We start from the raw sequence: 22461 nt of genomic DNA, 5'->3' as shown, positions 1-22461 counted from the left end.
AATCCACTGGTTCTACTTTAAAAAAATAGCCTAAATACTCTAGGCTAGCACCTCATAATTGGCCTGCTGTGTCCTACTTTTTCCCCACCCAACAGTTGTTTTTCAAACAGCATCCAGGGTGATTTTACTAAAACAATACCTTCCAGTGATTTCCTATCTAACTCACAGCAAAATGCAAAGTCCATAAACTGATTTGCAGGTTCTATATTCTTTTTTTAAAAAAGATTTATTTTTATTTATGCATACAGAACTGGGGTACAGGACAGAGGTGTGGGTAGTGAGAGGATTCACCAGAGACAGAGTGGGGAACAGAACAGGCAGACTGACTGATATACACTGCTGAGGGGAGCAGCATGCGAGTCAGGAAAGGTCTGCTCCACCACGTGGGTAGCTCCCTGGCCGGGGATTAAACTCGCGCTGCAGTTGTTGCATATAGCTTCATAGGTTGCATCCTAATCCCTTGTGCCACCAGGGAGGCCCAGGTTCTATATTCTTGGCCACCCATTACTTCTCAGACATTATTTCCTCCACCTGCCCCAGCCCCACTCATAGTACAGAAGTGGGGTCATCCTAGCATTAGCATGAGCCCATTTTTTTTTCTTCTCCTTTTTCTCCTCTTGCCACCCTTCTGTCTTTGTCTTTTTTTTAAATTATTTAATTTATATATATTTTACATCATTGTTCATTTTTGTACAATGTTTGTTTTCTCCTCTCAGATGCAGTCCCCATAAAATCCCCACAACCAATTAACCCGTGCATGATTGCCATAGTCCCTTGTGCTTTTCCCTCCCCTGTTTTGATTCCTTTCCCTCCCCCTCCCTGCAGAATGTCTCTGATTTATAGTTGCCTGTTAATTTTTATTATTGTTTTGTTATTATTACTAATTGTTTGATCCCTTATTTGATTCCCCTATATTTCTCCTATAAGTGAAACCATCTGATACTATTTTTTCCCCTCTGGTTTATATCACTGAGCATAATCCCTTCCAGCTCCATCCATGTTGCTGCAAATGGCATGAGTTTATCTTTTTTTGATTGCTGAATACTATTCCATTGTGTACATACACCATATCTTTTTGATCTGGTCATCTATTTTGGGGCATTTGGGTTGTTTCCATATCTACCTATTGTAAATATTGCTGCAATAAACATAGGGGTGCAGGTATCCTTTTGCATTAATGTTTCTGTGTTCTTTGGGTAGATCCCTAGGAGTGGAATTGCTAGGTGATATGGTAGCTCCATTTTTACTAATTTTAGGAACTTCCACACAGCTATCCATAGTGTTTGGACCAGTTTACATTCCCACCAACAGTGCAGGAGAGTTTCTTTTTCTCTACATCCTCGCCAATATTTGTTCTTGCCAGTTTTTAAATATGTGCCATTCTCCCAGGTGAAAGGTGGTATCTCATTGTGGTTTTGATCTATGTTTCCCTGCTTATAAGTGATGTTGAACATTTGCATTTCCTCTTTGGAGAAGTGTCTTTTTAGCGCTTCTGCCCATTTTTGACTGGAATGTTTACTTTGTTTTTGTTGAGTCATGTGATCTCTTTGTAAATCTTTGTGATCAGTCTTCTTCCAATCAGTAGGGTGTCTCTTTATATTGGTTAATGTCTCTTTTGCTGTACAGAAGCTTTTAAGTTTGATGTAATCCCAGCTGTTTATTTTTTTCTTCACTTTCTTTGCTTTGGGGGATGAGTCTTTAAAGATGTTATTGAGATGTATGTCTTGTAGTGCTTTGCCTATATTTTCTTCTATATATTTTATGGTTTCAGGTCTTTTGTTCAATTTTTTTATCCATTTTGAATTGGTTTTTGTGCATGGTGTGAGGTAGTAGTATAGTTTCATTCTTTTGCATGTGGTGGTTCAGTTTTCCCAGCACCATTTATTGAACAAAATGTCCTTGTTCCTTTGCATATTCTTTGCTCCTTTGTCAAAGATTAGTTGTCCATATACATGTGGCCAGATTTCTAGGTTTTCTTTTGGATTCCATTCATCTGTGTGTCTGTTTTTGTTCTAGTACCATGCTATTTTCATTACTATGGCTTTATAGTATAGTTTGAAGCCTGGTAGTATGATACCTCCATTCTCCTTTTTAGTCAGGAGAGCTTTGGCAAGCTGAGGTTTTTTTGTGGCTCCACATGAATTTCATCAATATTTGTTCTATTTCTTTGAAGAATGGCATGATCCCATTTCAAGGTATTATTTTATACTTGCTCCTCTACATATGAGACCTTTCCCCCAGAAATACTGACTCTATATTATCCTATCAGAGGACTCCCCCAAGCACCTAGTATAACTCAATCCATATTCCTCTTACACTTGTTTATTTAATCCACAATATTTATTACCACCTGGTATGTATGGTTCAGTGTGTACTGTCTACTTCCTATCAAATACTGGTGTATTTTAGCATCTGGAACACAATAGTACTTAATAAATATTTGCTGAATGAAAAAATGATCAATTGGTCCATTTTGGATAACCTAACTTTTCTCCTAGGTAGTAAAATTATAAATTTTTAAAGTATATCATACCAGAAAGAGCCACATTTATCTTTTCAATCTCTAGCAAATGGCAAAAATACAAACTGAAAAATCTATATTTGCATCGAGAAAGTTTCCACTAAGTTTCCAAACATATAATTTTTATAATATATGCTTCAAAGGAAATGTTTATCCATGCCTGAATGATACCATAATCAGCAGAACCCGTTAATATTAATAGCTCATTAAGTGAAAGAACAAATTTTTAACCCAAGGGCTATTTGGAAAGGATATAATATTATAACCTCATGCACCACAGTTTTCTCAGCAATCAATCTCATGACAGGACATATCATTTTAATTACTGGTTGCTTTAAATTTGTTTATTAAAATTAATAAATGTTAAGAATCAATTTAATTTTCAATAAATGATTCACAATGTTCTACCCATCAGGTAAGATAAATTACTTTTTGTGATGAATTTTCAGATTACAAAAAGTTATCTCCCAAATTCTCACAATAACTGGTTTCCTTTTAACAAAACTAAAAAAGAACTTTCACTATGGCTGATGTATCTAGAAGTTGTACTTCACCTTAAATTTCATTTCTCATTCAACATAAATTGCATATAGGCTTATTTTAAATAGATTTAGTTGTTAACCCACTTAGTTTTATTAAAATTAATACATCCAATATATTCAAGACCCCCTAATTGTGCTATTTGCAATAACTAAGTCAGCTCCAAATGGGTATCTGTTTTAGGAGGCATTTTTACAAACAATGGCAACAAGATTATAAAGACAGAGGTCACACTAATTAAGTATCCTGTTACTGTGTGCCATAGCCCAGGCACAATGTAAGGTAATTTACATTCTATCTTGGCTTCAGTGAACACACTAGAGGCAGAGTAAGTCTTGGTGAAGCAAATCATTTGTATTCAGGAATAACAAAAAGCCACTGGAACCCTGACCTAGTACAAAGGAGACCTCACTGCATATCACTTTCTATTAGGTGCTGTCATCTGTCCTTGCTGTCCTTCTTTAGCCTGATAGATTTCCCTCATTCTTCTATTTGCTATGCAAGTTTAATCTTGAAATGTTAGTTTAACAATTTGACACTTCTATTTCTACTTCTACTGCAAAGTTCTTTGGACAACACACTAAACTTTTCTAAGAAAAGGGAGAATATACTTCTAAATAAATAACACACCAAGAACCAATTCAAAGCAAGAAGGGTTTAAAAAAAAAAAAAATACCTCCACAATGCAGAGCTGTTTCATGTCCATATGTACAAAAGACCCTGGGAAAAATGATGCTGCTTCTGTATTGCTGATGCCTCAATTTGCTTTCCTTGTACTAATGATTCTATTCAGAATTAAATCTATGTATATTAAGTCACTACAATTCTAGAGCATTTATTACTGCAGTAAAATCAGTTTTTCCTGCCTAATATACCCCCGATGGTTCCATCTGCAATATTACATGAGATAATCCATATAAAACACTTGGCACAATGCATGATATGTTGTAAGTGGACATGAAAACACTGATGATTCTTCATTATTTATCCTCTCATGTATTAAAATGAATCAGATATTGGAATTACCTGGCAAGGAATTTAAAGCAGCCACTATAAAAATGTTTCAGCAAGCAAATATAAATTCTCTTGAAACAATCTAGTATCTCAAGAAACTCAAGTCTTCAAAAATTGGAAAATTTAGACCTGGAAAGTACAAACCCAAAAGAAATCACTTACCGAAAGAAATCCTTCAATAGTAGTGTGAAGATGATATAGCACAGAACCAATGAACTTGAGGATAGAGCATCAGAATTTACCCTTTCTGAACAACAGGGTGAAAACAGACTAAAGAAAATGAATAGTCTCAGGAACTTATGGAACAATATCCAAAAGGGCTAACATTCACATTCATCAATGTCCCAGAAGAAGAGAACAAAGTAGAACTGAAAAAGTATTCAAAGAAATAATGACTGAAAACTTTCCAAATCTGGTGAAGGACATAACCCTAACAGTCAAGAAAGCTGATTACACCCCAAATAAGAGAAATCAAAAAAATTCATGGCAACAGACATCATAATTAAAGTTCTGAAAACTAAAAAAAAAAAACAAGCAAACAAAAAAAAAAAACGAGAGCAGCTAGGGAAACATGACACATTACTTATGGAGGACCACCAATTCAATTGACAATTGATTTCTCATTTGAAATGACAGAGGCCAGAGAGAAGTGGCACAGCATTTCTCAAGTTCTGAGAGAAAAAAAAAAAATGTCAACCAAAATCAATCCTAGGACTGGAAGGTATTCAAACTGAGTGAGAAAAACAAGAAAAAAACCTCTCCTAAGAATGGACTGCAAATCAAACTATTACTTAGCTGAGCTATCACCAGCCTGACTACTTTGCTGATTCAAAAACTCACAGGAAACAATAAACTGGGAGAGTAGCCACTTTCCAAAAGCCAGTGGGGAGTCTCTCCAAGATCTCAGGCTGTAGTACCAGACTATAAAATAAGCCACCAGCACCACATCTAAAATACAAGCTGAAGATCACTAGTACCCAGAGTACTTCCCATGAGGTAGGCACCATGCAAGATGTTTTGAACCCATTAATCTTACCTAACTCCTCACACTAGGCATACCAGGTAGCAATAACCCCTATTTTCCACATGAGAAAGTTAAAGAACAGAAGAGTTGGGTGCTAGTTCCAGGGTGACACAGAAAATATGAAGAATAACTGATACACGGACCTCGCAGAAGACCCCAGAGCTAAAAGGCAAAATGACAAAAAGAGCCTAGAGTCTGGGGACTTGAGCTTGAATCTATTTCTCAGCTACTCCCTTCATTTCCATTCAACCATTCAATCTCCATTTGACTCTTGCTCTAGAATCAACCCAGAACTGGCTCTGCTGATTTCAGATATTTACTTCCTTACTTACAGTGAGGTGTACAATATGCTGTTTTCTAATCACACTGGAGGGATGCATTATGTGTATTTTTGTATGCTCTCCTTGTGGATCCCTTTAGTGTTTGAAGGATGTGTGGCAAGATTTAGATTGAGGTGGCTGACCAAACCCTCCTTGTGTTATAAGGAAATTCCTGAACAGGGCTAAACACTGCAGTGATTCTGAGAATATGAGATCCTCAGATAACTACAAATTTCCAAAACTAAGAATGGTGACTTGAAATGCTTTCCATGGTGACATGCATCTGAGTAGGTGTGATCCTGTGCCACTCATTTTTTGTTTAAAAACCAGCAAATATTATATTCTATATACAGACATCTCAGTAATTCCTTATTAGGATTTACTGAGAGGTGATCAGAGATCTTTAGTAGTGAAAATGGTAGGAACCACAACTGTAAGGTCAAACTACCAGGCTGTAGTGCATGATGGTATAATATATGAAATGTTCTTCGCAGTAATATGTTGAAGCCTACTCGCCCCTAAAAAAGCAAACAAAATTCATGTAATAACTACATGCAATACCAACCCGAGTTTACAGACTATAATGGCTACGGTTACATTGGTGTGGATTTCCAGCAGGTAATCCTATGTATGTTTTTGATATTCCTGAGCTAAATGAAATATTAAAAAGAAAAAATGCAATTATTCTTATTAATCCATTTATAAAGTTGATAATCTGTGTCATTGTTGTATTTCTTTGTTTTGTTATGAAGACAGACTTTTTCATTTGATCTTCGTCAAAAGGCCAAGAAATGATTATACTTTTTTCTTTATTGAGGGAACTCTGTTTCACAACACTGCATGTGATTGAGTGGCATAGGATCACACCTACTCAGATGCATGTCACCAAGGCATACTCACCTAGAGACCCACAGTGTTCATTCATAGTTCACTGTCCCCCAACCCCAGTATGTTACACTTATTTCTTATTCATAGTCTTGAAAACAGATTTTTTAAATAGTAATATATTACTATTTTCTCATTAATATACAATCTTTAACACAGCTTCCTAACAGATTTTAAGATGTTATTTCCCTTTTAATTTTATGAAATAAATCATAATTCCAATGACTCAGAAATTACACCAATGAGCATGTCACAGTTATTAAAAGAATGGAGAAAGAGTAAATATGGCAGAACCTATAATGGCTATTGTAAAAACAGGCATTTAAGGTGTCAAAATTAGAAAAATTTGCATTAATGGCCCACTGCCAATATGCTTCTCGTTAAAATACTGTACAAGATCAGGAGAAAACTTTTTGTTCCTTTTCCTGCTTATTTTGTGAGCTAAACCATTTAATATTTCTAAAGATCACTGGCATGTTCTTCCCCAAGGCTCAATCACCTCCAGCCCAACCACACCACCCCAGCCCCTGAGAGAGCTGCGTGTAGCAAGCAGAACACGTTCAAAACAACAAAACAGTTAGCTAGAAATGCCAAGACTACTAAATCATCATCTTACCTCAGACTCATCTGTAGATTCTTCTAGAGATCCAGTTTCCTACAAAGTATACAGGGGGAAATGATCAGAACAGATGAAAAAAAAATAAAAATTTGTCCTCATGTTCCTACCTCCCCTTCAGTGGAGGTGATTTATAATTACAGTTTAAAGGACTCACATATCCCAGCTCTCATAGGCCCCCTGCAGCCTCTACACACCCCACAGGGCAGACTGGGTTAGTCTGGGGCCACATGGACCCATTGCTGTAACTGACCTCCCTCCAGTGATCATCTGCAAGTCAGCAAATGACCCCAGGAATTATCATGGAAATGGCAAGGCTTTTCCCTAAAAAATGAAATCGGTCTAGCAAAGAGTCTTAGTGATCTCAGGAGGGAAGAAGAAACTGCCGTTTCAAATTATCTATAACCCAATTTTTATATGGAAAGCTCTTATGCTATTAATTACTGTGCTATTAATCTGGCAGAGTCAAAATGATTGTCTTGGTTAAACAGCTTTTACAAAAGAATTCCCTTACAGAGGTACAGATCGGACACTGTGCAAACAAGCTGTATAATTTACATTCACTCTTTAAGCCATTAACCGGGAGACAAATTCTGCCATTTAACACAGTTTCCCTCTTGCCAGACAATGAATCTTGCTGCTCTGGAGAAAACAAAGCAAAAAGGGAAAAATCGACTTGATCCTGCTAATCTCTCACCTGTCCACAGAAGAGAGAATGTGCTGATGCCACGCATCCTCAAAGAGGTCAGCAAAATGAAGATTTACTTAACGTACTTATAGATATCAATAGCAATAAAAGGTTACAACTAATATGCTGACACTGAATGTAAGCATTTTACAACAATCCATGAAATAAAGAACCCCAAAAAATGAGGCAAAGACATTTTTTTCAAGAAAAAAAATATTTTAAAGAAAGATGCATATATTACTCAGTACAAATTGAATAACAGGATAAATGCAAATCTGGTGCTTGAAAACATTTTAACTTTATTCACCGAAAATCAGAAAGAGCTAAGAAGATGTCAGGCAGCCTCTGGAAAAACTGAATAATCTAGACCCTGCCTTCAAAGGTCATCTGAAAAATAGGGATGGATGTGACTTCTAATTAACAATGTTACTGTAGTTATAACATTATCCTGATGAACATGAGAATCTCCTCTATATCTCAATGCAGTCCATTTAATTTAATGTTAATCTAAGCCTTAGAATGGTCTCATTAATTTGGAGCTACAGTCTCTCCAACAGTCATTTTTGTTCTTAGCACCAATAAGACACATATGAAATGCAAATATTCTACTTGACAGTTCTCCAGAAAATGACACCTTCCATGCCTCCCTTCTCAACTGTTTCTCCAATGTGCTAACTACCCCCGCTTCCTGGTTTTAGTTTACTTACCATCCTGTTCCTCCTCTTTTGGACACCACTCAATATTAATAGTCGTTATTCTGATATCTTTACTGAATAGCTATTGTAAATTGTTCATAACGCTAAATGTTTTATACATAGCATTTTGAAATTTCTTAATGGCCCCTTAGGTAAGAACACTGAGGCTTAGAGGTTGAATTTAATAACTTCTAACATGCCTTGGAGCCCCAAGAGTCACTGTATATTAAGTTAGTAACATTAGCAAAACAAAACTCCCACCTATACCATAACCACACTAGATTCATCCTGATTTCCCAACACTAGAATTCTAAAAGGACACTTGACTACTATTTTCTAAAAAATTACATTAAACCTGAGAAAAATTTTATTTTTTTATTTAGAGTCTATTCAAACAAGCAAAGAGGTAAAAGGACAAATGTCCCACTTGTATTTGTCATTAAGACAAAGTGATTTCTGGGTCTCCCTGGTGGCACAGCGGTTGAGCGCTGGGTTGCAAAGCTGCCTGCAGCCTCTGCAATGCTGGTTCGATCCCCGGCCGCTGGTCGAGGGTCCCACATGGCGCACAGATGTCTCCAGTCGCCCGCTGCTCCCCTCAGCAGTGTATTTCATCAGTCTGCCTGTTCTGTTCCCTGCTCTGACTCTGGTGAATTCTCTCACCCTCCTGCACTTCTGACTGTACCCAGTGCTTGTATAAATAAATAAATAAATCTTTAAAAAAAAATAAAGACAAAGTGATTTCAATCCGAAACATGAAAATCAAATGATACTCTTATTCCTCACCAGAAAGCAGGCAGTGCCAGAATCTGATGCCTCAGGAGTATGCAGATCTCAGATACTGAGTCTTCAGGGATAACTAGGTGCTCAGAGAAGTTTCTTATGGGTGCCTGACTCAACCAGGAACATTTTCTCCAGGCCACGATCAGACATACACTCAGCACCAGCACAATCTCCCAAACACAGCTGTGGCCTCTAAAAAAGCACAGTTTTCTCCATAATCCTACCAAAGTAATTCATGAGTGATTTCAGGAATTAGACTGGTCTTATTTCTTAGTATCTATCATTCATTAAGCTCCTCTGCTTAGTGCTCTACAGAGCAGCAAACAAGAACACGTAAAAGTGAATGGCCTCACAGCCATCCAAGAAGCAAGGCTGAACTTTGAGAAAGGTTATGATTTAGAAGGTAGCAGTGATTTTCAAACATTTATTAACTTCACACACTGCTTTTCTTTCTTTCTTTTTCTTTTTTTTAAGATTTATTGATTTACTTATGCAAGCACTGGGTACAGTCAGAAGCACGGGAGGGTGAGAGAATTCACCAGAGCCAGAGCGAGGAACAGAACAGGCAGACTTATGAAGTACACTGCTGAGGTGAACAGAGAGCGTCAGGAGAGGTCTGCGCGCCATGTGGGACCCTCACAGGTTGAGCCTTGCAGCCCAGCGCTCAACCGCTGCGCCACCAGGGGAGGCCCCACACACTATCTTTCAAATAAACTAGTCTTAAACCATGAAAATAAAAGTGATAATATCATGACCCTCTCTAAGTGAAATATACCACACACAAAAATGATAAATATTGTTAAGATTCTACTTATGTGAGACAAAGTAGAATAGAGATTAGTAAGGGCTGAGGGTAGAGGGTAATGGGGAGTTATTGTGTCAGGGGTACAGAGTTTTAGTCTGTAATGAAAAGCTTTGGAGATTGGTGGCAGTGAGTGTTGCACAGTGAGTATGTATTTAATGCCACTGAACCACACAATTAAAAATGGTTAATGTGGTAAATGCTATGTTATGTATATTTTACTAAGATTAAAAAAAAAAAAAAACAACTGTGCTGCTATGGTTGATGCAAAATGAATGTACTAGAATGTACACCATGATAAGATATAGACAAAGACTGGGCAACAGGCTAATAGTCAAACTCAACAGTTGTTTCACTTTTCTTTTGCAAAGCATGCTTTAAACTCAACGCATTAGGTAAACTCAGTTTTACCTAATAATTTGGTTGCCTTGACTTGTGACTGCTGAAATCTATCTATCAGCTGCCATCCAGATCATCTTCCCAAAACAAAGGGCAGAGCAGTCACTGGCCCACTCAAAGAATTCTCGAGAGTCAGGAGATTTCAGATTCCCTAGCAGCATTGTCAAAATACACCCCAAATCTGATCCCCAACAGACTTTCACCTACTTCCCACTCACTGCACAAACACATGGCGCACCAGAGGTGACAAAATGGTGGCATGCAGTTTGCGTGTGACCTACAGGTGTCTTGTGTGGCTTAAGTGCTGTTCTTAAAAAGACTTTCACATAAAAAATCTACATATCTAATTAAATAAAAATGAGACTGTATGTCCAATTGGGATCCACAGTTCCACATAAGCTAAGCTGGAGGGGAGCAGTTTATGCCATGACATAGAATGCAATTCAGCCACTGACCACTCACTCCCAATTTCCCTACACAAAGACAATCTCACCCATTTCCATTGCCACCTGCCTGCCCTGAACTTGGGATGCTCACACTGAGCCTTTCCTTAAGTGGCTCCTTCAGCTTAGGTGGCCTCTGGACCAACTCTCATCCTTGCAGTCTTCTAATCTCAATATGCTCTACAGGTTCAAGGAAACCCACAGAGGTACCTCCAGGAGGGGGTCAGAGAGTCTTTGTTCTTGCTTCAACAACAGTGCATGGATTTTATGTTTCGTATTTTCATGTGGCAGATATGAGATCAGAACAACTTTGGAAATCACTGGCTATTTCTAAAGCCTTACCTTCATGTTATTAAAGGACTTAGACGGTGAGATAAGGAGATGGAAAACATCCCATGATCATGGATGGGGAAAATCAATAAAAGCAAAATAAACATCCTGTCTAGTGATATAAAATTTAAAACAATCTCCATCAAAATATCAACAACAGTTTTCAAAAAAAATTGAAATTTATGAAACCACAAAAGGTCTCCAATAGAAAAAGCAAGTTTGAGAAAAACAGGTAGCAAATTACCTGACTTCAAACTTTACTACAAAGCAACAGTATGAAAAACCTATGGTATTGGCACAAAAATAGATCAATGGAATAGAAAGAATTAAGAGCCCAGAAATAAATCCACACACCACATCAGTACCTAATTCATGATCACAACTATACAATGGGGAAAACAGCTTAATAAATGGCACTAGGACACTGGAAGGTCACACATAAAAGAATAAAGTTGGATCACTCTCTAACTCTATACACAAAAATAAATTCCAAATGGATTAAAGATTTGGACATAAGACTTGCAACAGTAAAATATGTAGAAGGAATCACTGGAAATATATATCATGACATCAATGATAAAGATGTTTTTGGAGACTCCACTGACCCTATGTCAAGGGAAATAAAAGCAAAAATACACAGTTGTGATTATCTCAACTTAACTTAAAAAGCTTTTACATAGTGAAAAAAAATGTGAAGATTAAAAAAAACATCCTACTGAATGGAGAAAATATTCAGACAATATGCAACAGGGAAGGGATTAATATTCAAGATATATAAAAAAACAGGGGCCCCCTGGTGGTGCAAGGAGTTAAGTCTCAGCACTATCAAGCTATCGCCAGCCACTGAAGCATGAGTTCGATCCCTGGCCAGGGAGCTAACCCACATGTCGCAGCAACCTCTCCTGTCTCACCCACTGCTACCCTCAGCAGTATACTTCAGTAGATCTGCCTGTTCTATCCCCACTTTGCCACTGGAGAATCCTCTCACCCCCATGCACCTCTGGCCTATACCTCAGTTCTTGTATGCATAAACAATTATATATATATATTACATGCAATCCAGCAATAGAAAAACAACCCACCCAATAAATAAGTGGGCAGTGGATATAAACAGATAATTTACCAAAGAGGATATTCAGAAGATCAATAGTTATATGGAAATAAAAGTTCTTCATAGGATTCTATCAAGAGGGATGCAGGTTAACACCACGATGAGATACCATCTTACACCTGTAAGAACAGAATATACTAAAAACACCTCCAAAACAAGTGATAGACAAGTGGAGAAAGAGGAACCTTATTAGATTGGTGCTGGGAATGTAAACTAGTGCAGCTATAATGGAAAACAATCTGGGTTCATCTTAAAAAACTAAAAATGGAAATAACATATGACCCAATAATCCCACTCTTTGGCATCTATCCAAAACATAAACATAAAACCATCAATGCAAAAAACTATATGCACTAAAATGTTTATTGCAGCAATATTTACAATAGCTAGGTCATGGAAAAAATCTTACATCCATCAATAGACGATTGGATCAAAAAGATGGTATATTCACACTATGGAATACTATTCAGTCATAAAGAAAGATGAAATATAGTCACTAACAGAAAAATGGAAGTAATTATTGTAATAAAGCAAGTCAGAATGAGAAAAACAAAGACTGGACATTTACAAAAGGGATGGTTTGACAAAGTTAAGTAATTAGAAAAACTAGTGGACATTAATAAATGCAGAGAGATCTCTGAGGTTAAGAAGGGAAGGGAGAGAGAATGGGACAAGAAGATCCAAAGGATGGTGGAAGAGGTGGTAAATCCTAATGTTTATTTCTGCCCCAACCTAAGTCTCACTTCTTTCAGAACCCCAGGCCATAACATCCAGATTTGTAACCTTGTTCAAATTTAACATTACTGCCTTGTGCTAATAGTTTCCTTTTTAAATACACTCAAGATAACCCCCAAGGCTTTTGCCTTTTTGTCTCCTACTATTCTAGGCACAGAACAGCTCAGCTCTGCTTAGCTGGCAATGATAAGAAACAAGCAGTCCATCTAAATCAGTAACATTCTGCCAGTGTACTCCTATATTCCTTGTCCACATATGAGCAATACCAAGTGCATTTTCTCTGGCAGAGGTTTAAATTATAGCTCACAACTACAGGACAGATATAGAAGGGGACTGGAGAAAAGTAGCAGCAAACAAAGATAAAGCAAGTCTAACAGAAAGTTAACCTAACAGCAGCCCCAAGAAAGGGCTAATTGGACTCTGGGGCCCTTTCAATAAAGACTTTCAATCCATCTCCACCCCTAATCCTACCATCACAAGAGGAGCCTGTGACAGTGGCCTGGGAGAAGGCAGAATAGACAATGGCACTAGAGGTTAAAAGAGGTTAAGGCTGTCAGCTCAGAAGGACAGCGAGAAAGTTTGGATTTCCAGATTGAGAAGTGTATACATTGCTGAGGGGGAGAAGTGGAAGGATGGAGCCTGACAAAAGTCAGCTCCAAACTGTAGAATGAAGAAACAGAGTAGACAGCAGTGTCCAGGGTTCAGACAGGGCTGGGAAGGTGAAACACTCCCTGCAGTACTGCTACCTTCTCTCCCCCGTCCCCAATAATGTGCTCCACAGCCCAGCTTAAGGGAGGGAGAAGTATGATAGATCCCAATCTTGCTGCAGAAGAAAGAGGAAATATTTTGTGTGATACGTATTTTATATCCTTGTATCAAAGAACCCCAACTTCAAAAAGTTGTTGGGACCCAGGCAATAGGCTGGTGGAGCAGAAAGGATGAAAGAGTATCTACAGAGTTGGTAGGAGCATGCTCCCTAGAGAGACTCAGGTTAACAACCCTGTTCAACCTACTAGGTTGAATTATGCATTCATCCTATTCTGCAAGTGAAGAAAAGGTTTTCTTGCTATCACGGAGCTTGCATTTTTATTCAGAAGAACATGCAGAAGTATACAAAGTAAAAAACCCAGAAATTTTAAAACACAGTATGTCAGGTGGTGATGAGTGCTAAGGAGAAAAATAATTCAGAAGGTTTCAAAGAGTAGTCAGGGATAATCTTACTCCAAAACATAACACTCAGGCAAAAATGTGAAGAAAGTGAGAAAGTCCAACAGGTATCTGGACAACTCCCCCACTCGGTGACCTAGTCCCCCAAAACTGACTGCATCATAATCACTGAAACTCCTAGGGAAGTGACTGATACCCACCACATTCCATCTTCACAGATCTGATTCACTAGGTCTAAATAAGAGCCTAGAACCACAATCATTTGGTACAAACACAATGGAGGACATATTTTCTTTCTTTTTCTTCTATTGTACCTTCCTATGATATCACTTGCATTTCTTTATTGACTAGTGAAATTAAACACTTTCTTACCCTATGACATCTGTTTATCTTTTCTTGTATGTGTATATGTTGTCATTTTTTTATTATCTATTTTTGAGAAAGTCGGTCATTTCAAATCTTGATTTTTAAGGGCTCTTTATCAGGGGTATTAAACTATTTTAAATGTTGCAAATATTTTTCTGTATTACAAATTAGACCCTTGTATTGTTTTCTAACAAAGAAATTTTAAATGTTTACATAGTTGAATATGTCAGTCTTTTCCTCTGAGATTTCTGTCTTTGGTATTATCATAAAAGGTTCTTTCCCCTCAAAAATCATATGAATGCTTTCTCATAATGCCTTCATGGAGGACATATTTTCTAGAAGAAACACAGACAACTATTACTTAGCATCCATGGACATGAACTACTCAATCGAACTTAAAATTTGATGCTTCCAATTCAGAAGATTATTCTCTTAATAAATTCATTTAACCATTTTATTAAACACCTAATACCTATAAAATTCCAGCCCTGTGAAGGATACAGACATGAGTAAGTACTTGTCTTTATTCTTGTGGGCTTAGCAATCTCTAGAAGAGATAACAAACACACAAACAATGAGACTACAAGCAGAATGTTATTCTTAAAAGAGGTATAAACACTCTTGGGCATCTGTGATTATGAAGGTCAACTATAAATGATTTTGGAGCTAGTTAAAATTGGTGGTTATTGGGCCTCCCCGGTGGCGCAGCGGTTGAGCGCTGGGTTGCGAAGCTGCCCGCGGCCTCTGCGGCGCCGGTTCGATCCCCGGCTGCTCCCTGGCCACCAGAGGAGGGTCCCACATGGCGCGCAGACCTCTCCTGCCGCCCGCTGCTCCCCTCAGCAGTGTACTTCGGTCCTTCTGCCTGCTCTGCTCCCCGCTCTGGCTCTGGTGAATTCTCTCACCCTCCCGTGCTTCTGACTGTGCCCAGTGCATGTATAAACAAAACAAACAAACCAGCAAACAAATAAATAAAGCATGCCTCTATTAAAAAATAAAAAAAAAAAAAAAAAAAAAAAATAAAAAAAAAAAAATAAAAAATAAAATTGGTGGTTAGAACATTCCAGGCAAAATACCAAGTATTCTTTCTGTGTACTATATATGTGGTTATTTTTGCAAACTACATTTACTATACTTAGCATAAACAAGGATTTCCCAATGACTTTTCAAAAATGTTCACTCCTATCCAAACAGTGATTTTAGCTTGAAAGTCAGTGAAATGTTTTATATTATGTTAACATACTCAGCACAGATCTTACTATTTTGGTTTATCCTAAAATAAAAGGGGAAAGAAAGTAATCACCAAAGAGTAGTACAATGCTCAGAAAAGTTAAGAGTTTAGCTTTGTCATGCTCATTATGGATAGCTGTTTGCATTCACAGTACATAATACCAAGGAAGAACACTTCCCTTGACCTAACCTATAACTTATCATGGGAATATGCATCTGAGTTCCTAAAACCTTCAGGGGGAGAAATTATGTCAAGATTTTCTAAAAGGTTCAAAGTAACAGAGAACAACCAGAAAATCATTTAACTCCACTCTGGTGCACTTTTAGCCTCCAAAATCTATCTTGGTCAGCTTTTAATGACTTCCTAATGCGAAATGCAAAACGTGTAAGTCAGGCCATGAGAAAAATGGAACCATTTTTAATGTATAAAGAACCAATAAAATTGGTAGTCACTAACTTTCTTTTTTAAAAAAAGATTTATTTTTTATTTATTTATGCACACAAGAATTGGGGTACAGACCAGAGGTGCGGGGGGTGAGAGATTCACCAGAGACAGAGTGCGGAGCAGAACAGGCAGATCTACTGAAATACATTGCTGAGGGGGGCAGCGGGCAAGACAGGAGATGTCTGCTGTGCTCCCAGGGTTAGCTCCCTGGCTGGCCAGGGATAGAACTCATGCTGGCGATAGCTTGATAGTGCTGAGCCTTTAACCCCAGCACCACCAGGGAGGCCTACTTTCTTTTAAAAAACAAAACAGAACAACAATTTGTGAATTTTTGTTTCTGTTGTTGACAATAGACTACTGGTTTTTTTGAGAATGACACTGATACCACAAGGAAAACGGGGGCTGGCGAGGAGGAGAAAGGAAAGACCTGCTCTTAAGGTGACATGGGTTAGTTCCACTTCATAAAGAAAAGTATGATTTGAAATTCGGTTCCCAGGTATTTGTTTGTTTGTTTGTTTGTTTTTTTAAAGGAAGGGACTTCTAGTGAAAAACTATGAGCTCTGGAGACAGAAGATTTATTAGAGCTACAAGCCTTAGCACATTACTTAAGTTGTCTGAATTCCAACTTCCCTACCTGTAAAATTCAATCATTTAACACATGGAGTGCCACGCTCTATTCTAGGTGTTATACTTAGAACAGTGAATAAATTCTTGCTATCATGGAACTTGAATTTTATTCAGAAGAACATGCAGAAGTATACAAAATAAAAAAACCCAGAAATTTTAAAACACACTATGTCAGGTAGTGATGAGTGTTAAGGAAAAAAATAATTCAGAAGAAGGTTTCAAAGAGTAGTCAGGGATAATCTTACTTCAAAATGTATCACTCAGGCAAAAATGTGAAGAAAGTGAGAGAGAAAGCCCAACAGATATCTGGAATCAGAAAAGGGAGCAGTATGAGTAAAGGCCCAAAGGTAGAAATATGCTTGGCTTGTTGAAGGAACAGTAAGAAAGTTAGTATAGCTGATGCAGAGTAATAGAAGAAAGAGCAGTAGAAAATGAGGTCAGATTCTGTAGGGAAATTAGGCCATTATAAGAACTCTGCCTTTTCCTGAGGGTGCAATGGGAACCACTGGAAGGTTTGCAACATAGGTAGAGCTTGATCTGACTTATAAATCAAAAGTAAACATTTACCAGATAGAATTATTTTGAGAGGACCAAATGCTATGTAAAAAAGTTCCTTGATTTAAAACGACTTATAAAAATATGAAGCATTCTAATATATCACTAACTTTCTATATGTCTTTTTACATAAGACTTTGCCACTGTCTTTGCAACAAAACAGTAGTTAAGAACTAAGAACAACTGTCTTCAAAAGGTGAGGAATTTAGTTTTATGCTTTCAGTATATGTGCTGCTGAAGCATGCACCTTGGTTTTATGCCTTTAAATCAAACGACAAAAAATCATATTTCACCATGAAAGATGAAAAGAACATAAAAGACCACCCAGCAATAAGTCATGAAATTATATTCACTTAATGGTACTTTCCTCTGAACAGTCCAGAAAAATGGAAGCTCCAGTGGTAGGTAGGAAACTCTCCACTTACCACAATGACCATCCAAATCAAACTTCTACCAAAGCAAATTTCTTAATTATTATAATAAACACACATAGGAAAAATTTCGTTAAGTGATGTTGCAAGTGGTATAACTTAAATTGTTATTAATCTCAATAAACATCTCGTATTATGATACTTAACAGCTCACCATAAAATCACTCTTTGGTGTAATTTATGAGAACAGACCGTCCTGTTAATTTATAAGGAATCACCAGTGCCATGTGAAATGACACTGAACATGGAAAACTAAGAGATTTCCCTAAGATTTGGGTTTTGTCTGCATTCTTTTTTTTTTTTTTTTTTTTTGGCTTCTTGGTGTAAATCTGTCATTTCATCTAAGGTCTGGATACTACTATTGCCTAAATGGAAATACATATAGTCATTACTAACTCCAGAATCACATGGTGAGGGGTTGACTGGACATTGCCATCTGATGTCCTGCTAGCAACATAGAATTTCAAGTTCAGTTTTTACTGAGTTCAACTTTTTAAGCACTTCAACTCTGTGTACTACCTCATTCTGTATTAAACCACCCTCTGAGGACGATGCTGTTATTAATTCCTTTTAATAGTTAAAAGTTAAACGATTAGCGTAATGTCATATTTTAAGAAAGAAAGCCAGCACTGGACTGTAGACATTTTTGCTCTAGAACCGATGCACTTAACCACTGCTGCACGCAACAGTGACTTAACTTTGTATGTAAATGTAATAGATATGAAGCAAAACTCATCAACTACTCTCCCAGCCGTCCCGCAAAGCTCTCAATGTTCCATTTGGAGAGGAAAGGAACCAAATTTTCAATCACCTGGCCTCAAAACTGAAGTCATCTCTTACGCCTCCATCCGGACAGTCTCCGGGGAAGCCCAGGCTGCCTTCAAGCCAAAATTTCCCTAAACACAGCGGCAGGAACAACGTCAAAAGAAGGGCCATTTTCATAAACGCCGGGGGTGTGTCGCGGCGCTTTCTGGGGTGCCCTAGTGGAGTCAGCACCCCACCCTGCCGCTCTGCTCTTGAAATCAACTCTTGCCGCCCCGCCCGTGGGCCTGACTCGCCCTCCAGCAGCTCCGCACCTCCTCACTCTCCACTTCAAGCCCGGGACCATTTAACCTTGTCTCCCCTTCCTTCCTTTGCCAAGCAGTAGCAGCTTTTACCTGCTCCTCTGCTTCCGCCATGGTGCAGCCGGAGAGTCACATGACATACACGGAAATGGGAGAAAACAAGACACTGGGGCCTGGAGCCTTCTGGGAAATGTAGTTTCATCAACATAGAGGTGGAGCCTGTTGAGCCTCGTTTCTGCTCCTGACTCAGCAAGCTCAATGAAGTACTTTGGAGATTCTGAATGCAACCTTTGTCGATTCTACGAGTTTTTTTGTTGCATTTATTGTTTTCGTGACTTGTAGTGTTTATTAATATGTAGTATATATCAGAACTTGGGTTCATAATTTTACATTATCTCATTTAATCTTTCTAAATCTTGCTAATAGTAGTAGCAATCTTACTATTATCCCCACTTATAGAGAACACCATGGCGCAGAGATCACACAGCTAGTAAGAAACAGAGTTAAGGTTAGAATTTGGGCTTGTTTGAGGCCAGAGACTCTGTGATTATTAAATGCTGCTCAGTCTAAATGTGTTTTTGCTTTTATTTTTAAGTACGTTAAATGAATATAAAGTTTTTATGGTAGAGAACAACTTATATGCCAAAAATATTTACTTAGCGCCTATTGCTTGCTGTTTTAATATTCTTTTTCTGCCATGGGAATGTTGAAATTTAAAAAAAAAAGTCTGTTAAATCATTTGTTAAATGTTTATTTAGTATATTCTATAGGCAAATGTTCATGATAAAATATAAATTTGTTCTTGGTAAAATCTGTAGAGCCACTTTATTACTTCCACCCTTTAGAATGAATGATCTCCTCTCCCGGGATGTTTCTGGGCATTATGAGCTCTTTCCTAATCCTCAGTAATTTGCAGTATCTTGTCCAGAAATGGGCACTTTCTTCTCTCCACTCATTTCCAGTAGCTGTGACTAGCAGAGGGCATCAAAATGACAGTGTATGGTGGGTACCCAGTGCTCTGTTTCACTTCCTGATCCACATGGACTCTGACCCCATAAGAAATCATGGATTCAACATTCTGTACCTCCCAGGTCTCTGGTTATAACCCCTCAATACATGATCTTTCTGTGGTCATGATGATGCCATCTGAGACATTTTTCTTCTCCCCAGATCTTTAACAACCTTAGCTCCACCCTCTTCCTCCAAATCTTGCTGGGACCGTCTTTCAGTCTGCTGATTTTTCAGTCACAGGTCACAGGGAATAAAAATGAACCAACCCCAGGGCACTTAGAAATCCCAAACCAAGAACCTAAGTATACTAAGTACCTTACCCACCCTAGATTCTCTTGCAGAGCATCTGGGGACCAAACATTGCTTATGATGGACACCAGTCCAGCAATGAACCTCATGCAGACCAAAGAAACTGGTAACCCTGAATCTAATCCCTACCAGTAAAAGAAATGACTAGCCCCTCTAATTTTCTGAATTTCTTCATAAACTAATTTTTCTTTTTTCCATTATGAAATAGACCCACCCATATATCATTAATGGACCTAATCAAAAATACAGTCAAATGTCACTAAAATTCTCCTCTGTTTGCTCAGTATCTGAGATTCTCAACTCTCCATTTTTTTTTTTCCCTCATTCAATGTTCTCACTTGACTATAATAAAATATGATACTCTTGGGACTGATACATTATTGCAAACTAATGTTACATACATACATATGATGAACATTAGATCTATTGTTATTTCCTGTGAACAGACTGGAAAGTGAAGATACACAGATACAGAAAGATAAATTAGAGGAAATAGCCCACTACAGGCTAATAGGTGCACAGTGTGCCTGTGGACAGTGTGAAATTCACATGTACATTTGGGGTCCCAAGTTTTCTCATGTGAAATGAGAGTTTTGGGTTTTCTTGTTTGGGATGTCCTCTAGCTTCCTGTTACTCAAAGTGTGGGCCTCAGACAAATAGGATCAATATCACTTGGGGGGTTGTTGAAATGAAGAGTTTAGGATCAGAGCTGGATTTTAATAATATTACTAGGCAATACCTATGTACATTGAAGTTTAGCAGTGTTCAGCCTAACAGTCTTTCATTCTTTGGAAAAATCATGTGTTTCTTGCTCATCATCAGTTCACCTCCGTTACCATCAAGCTATGGAGTTAACTTCTCATTCTCAGACTATTGGACCATGAAAGGATTTCAAACTAAATAAGAAGTTGACTCTTTTCCATTAAAAAACTTTGTATTTGTAGAGTGGTTCACTGGTTTTAAGGAAGTGTATCACAAGTTTGTTGTATGAGTCTGAAATAGTTAATTAGCTCAATATTTTATCATAATAAAATTATTTTATCATAATATCAATCTATTTCATTGTTTAAACAATATGACTGGTTTCAGTAGTTTACATTATAAAAGAGCTTTTCTAAATTTAATAAATATTGAAATCAGCAAAGTGAAAACTGAGATAAAATTCACCCTTATATCTTTTCTCTTAGCTGGTGTTTTATACATTCTGTCCCAATCTTTATCTTCCATTCCATCTTAGATTGCTACCTTTTTCAGTCTGAAGGTCTTCCTTGACAACCTGCGACAAGAAAGTTGTATCACATTGTACTACTACTGGTTCCAAGAAATATTCTTACCCTTCCCTTAATTAATATAGCTAAAATAATATTTACATTATCAAATAGCTAAAATAATATTTACATTATCTTTAATAATTTTGGAAAGCTTCAGCTTATTTTTAGTTTAGTTTTTGAAAACCTATGCCTACTGAAACCTCCTAATATTCCAGATGTCATTTTAAGATAAAGTTTATTGGAAGGTTCCTTAATCAATCACATTAAATTTTTTAAAGGATATTTTTCTAATTATAAAAATAATGCATATTTATGATAAAATTAAAGAGCTATTTGTAATTTCTCCAGCCAAATCTTTATCATTGAATAATTTCTTCTCTTGCTAATTCTCTCTCCCTCTCTTCCTTCTCTTTTTCTGTGTTTATTTAAAGTTATTAAACAAAAATCATATAATTGGGCCTCCCTGGTGGCTTAAGCCTCAGCACTATGGAGCAATCCTCAGCCACTGCAGCATGAATTCAATTCCCAGCCAGAGAGCTGACCCACATGGCCCAACAGACCTCTCCTGTCTCCCCCACTGCTCCCCTCAGCAGTGTATTTCATTGGATCCACCAGTTCTGCTCCCCACTCTGTCTCTGATGAATCTTCATACTCTTCTGCACCCCAGCTCTTGTATACATAAATAAATAAATCTCTTTAAAAAACCATATAATCAAGTTTTGTTATCTGCTTTTTGCACTTAATCTTATTTCAAGATCTTTTCCCAATAATATTATAAAATGCTATTCCAAAATAAGACTTAATAACAAACATTAATATTGCATTCTATGAAAATATATTAATCTATATAATCAATTCTTTTCTATTGCATAGTTTGAGTAAATCTAATTAGCATCCCAGTACAGTTTTGTTAGTTGCGCTAATGAAAGTTGGTATCAATTGTAGAAATAAATGAAAACCAACCCAAAGAGAAATGTCAAAGTTTGTTTATTCAGAATCTGTTCCAGCAAGACAGTCACCATCACTTATGTTTTGCAAGACTCAAGGAAAGAGGAATGGGAAAACTTATAGCAGGAAATAAGGGA

General features: G+C 37.4%; 1 protein-coding gene across 1 annotated transcript in view; it reads right to left on the bottom strand.

The window, feature by feature from the left end:
• The window catches only part of VPS41 (VPS41 subunit of HOPS complex), a 183990-nt gene extending 165073 nt beyond the window's left edge, over positions 1-18917 (bottom strand). Inside the window, exons 1-2 of the mRNA XM_037507289.2 lie at positions 18879-18917; positions 6921-6959 (exon numbers count right to left, since the gene is read on the bottom strand). Of these exons, the coding sequence (XP_037363186.1) occupies positions 6921-6959; positions 18879-18899 (60 nt within the window). The 5' untranslated portion in view covers positions 18900-18917. The remainder of the gene's footprint in view (positions 1-6920; positions 6960-18878) is intronic.
• Between the last annotated feature and the right edge of the window lie 3544 nt (positions 18918-22461).

The sequence above is a fragment of the Talpa occidentalis genome, unplaced genomic scaffold (genome assembly GCF_014898055.3).
Source record: "Talpa occidentalis isolate TD23 unplaced genomic scaffold, MPIMG_talOcc4v2.1, whole genome shotgun sequence".
Classification (NCBI taxonomy): domain Eukaryota; kingdom Metazoa; phylum Chordata; class Mammalia; order Eulipotyphla; family Talpidae; genus Talpa; species Talpa occidentalis.
The sequence above is the reverse complement of the archived record's forward strand: the minus strand, read 5'-3'. Positions and strand labels throughout refer to the sequence as shown.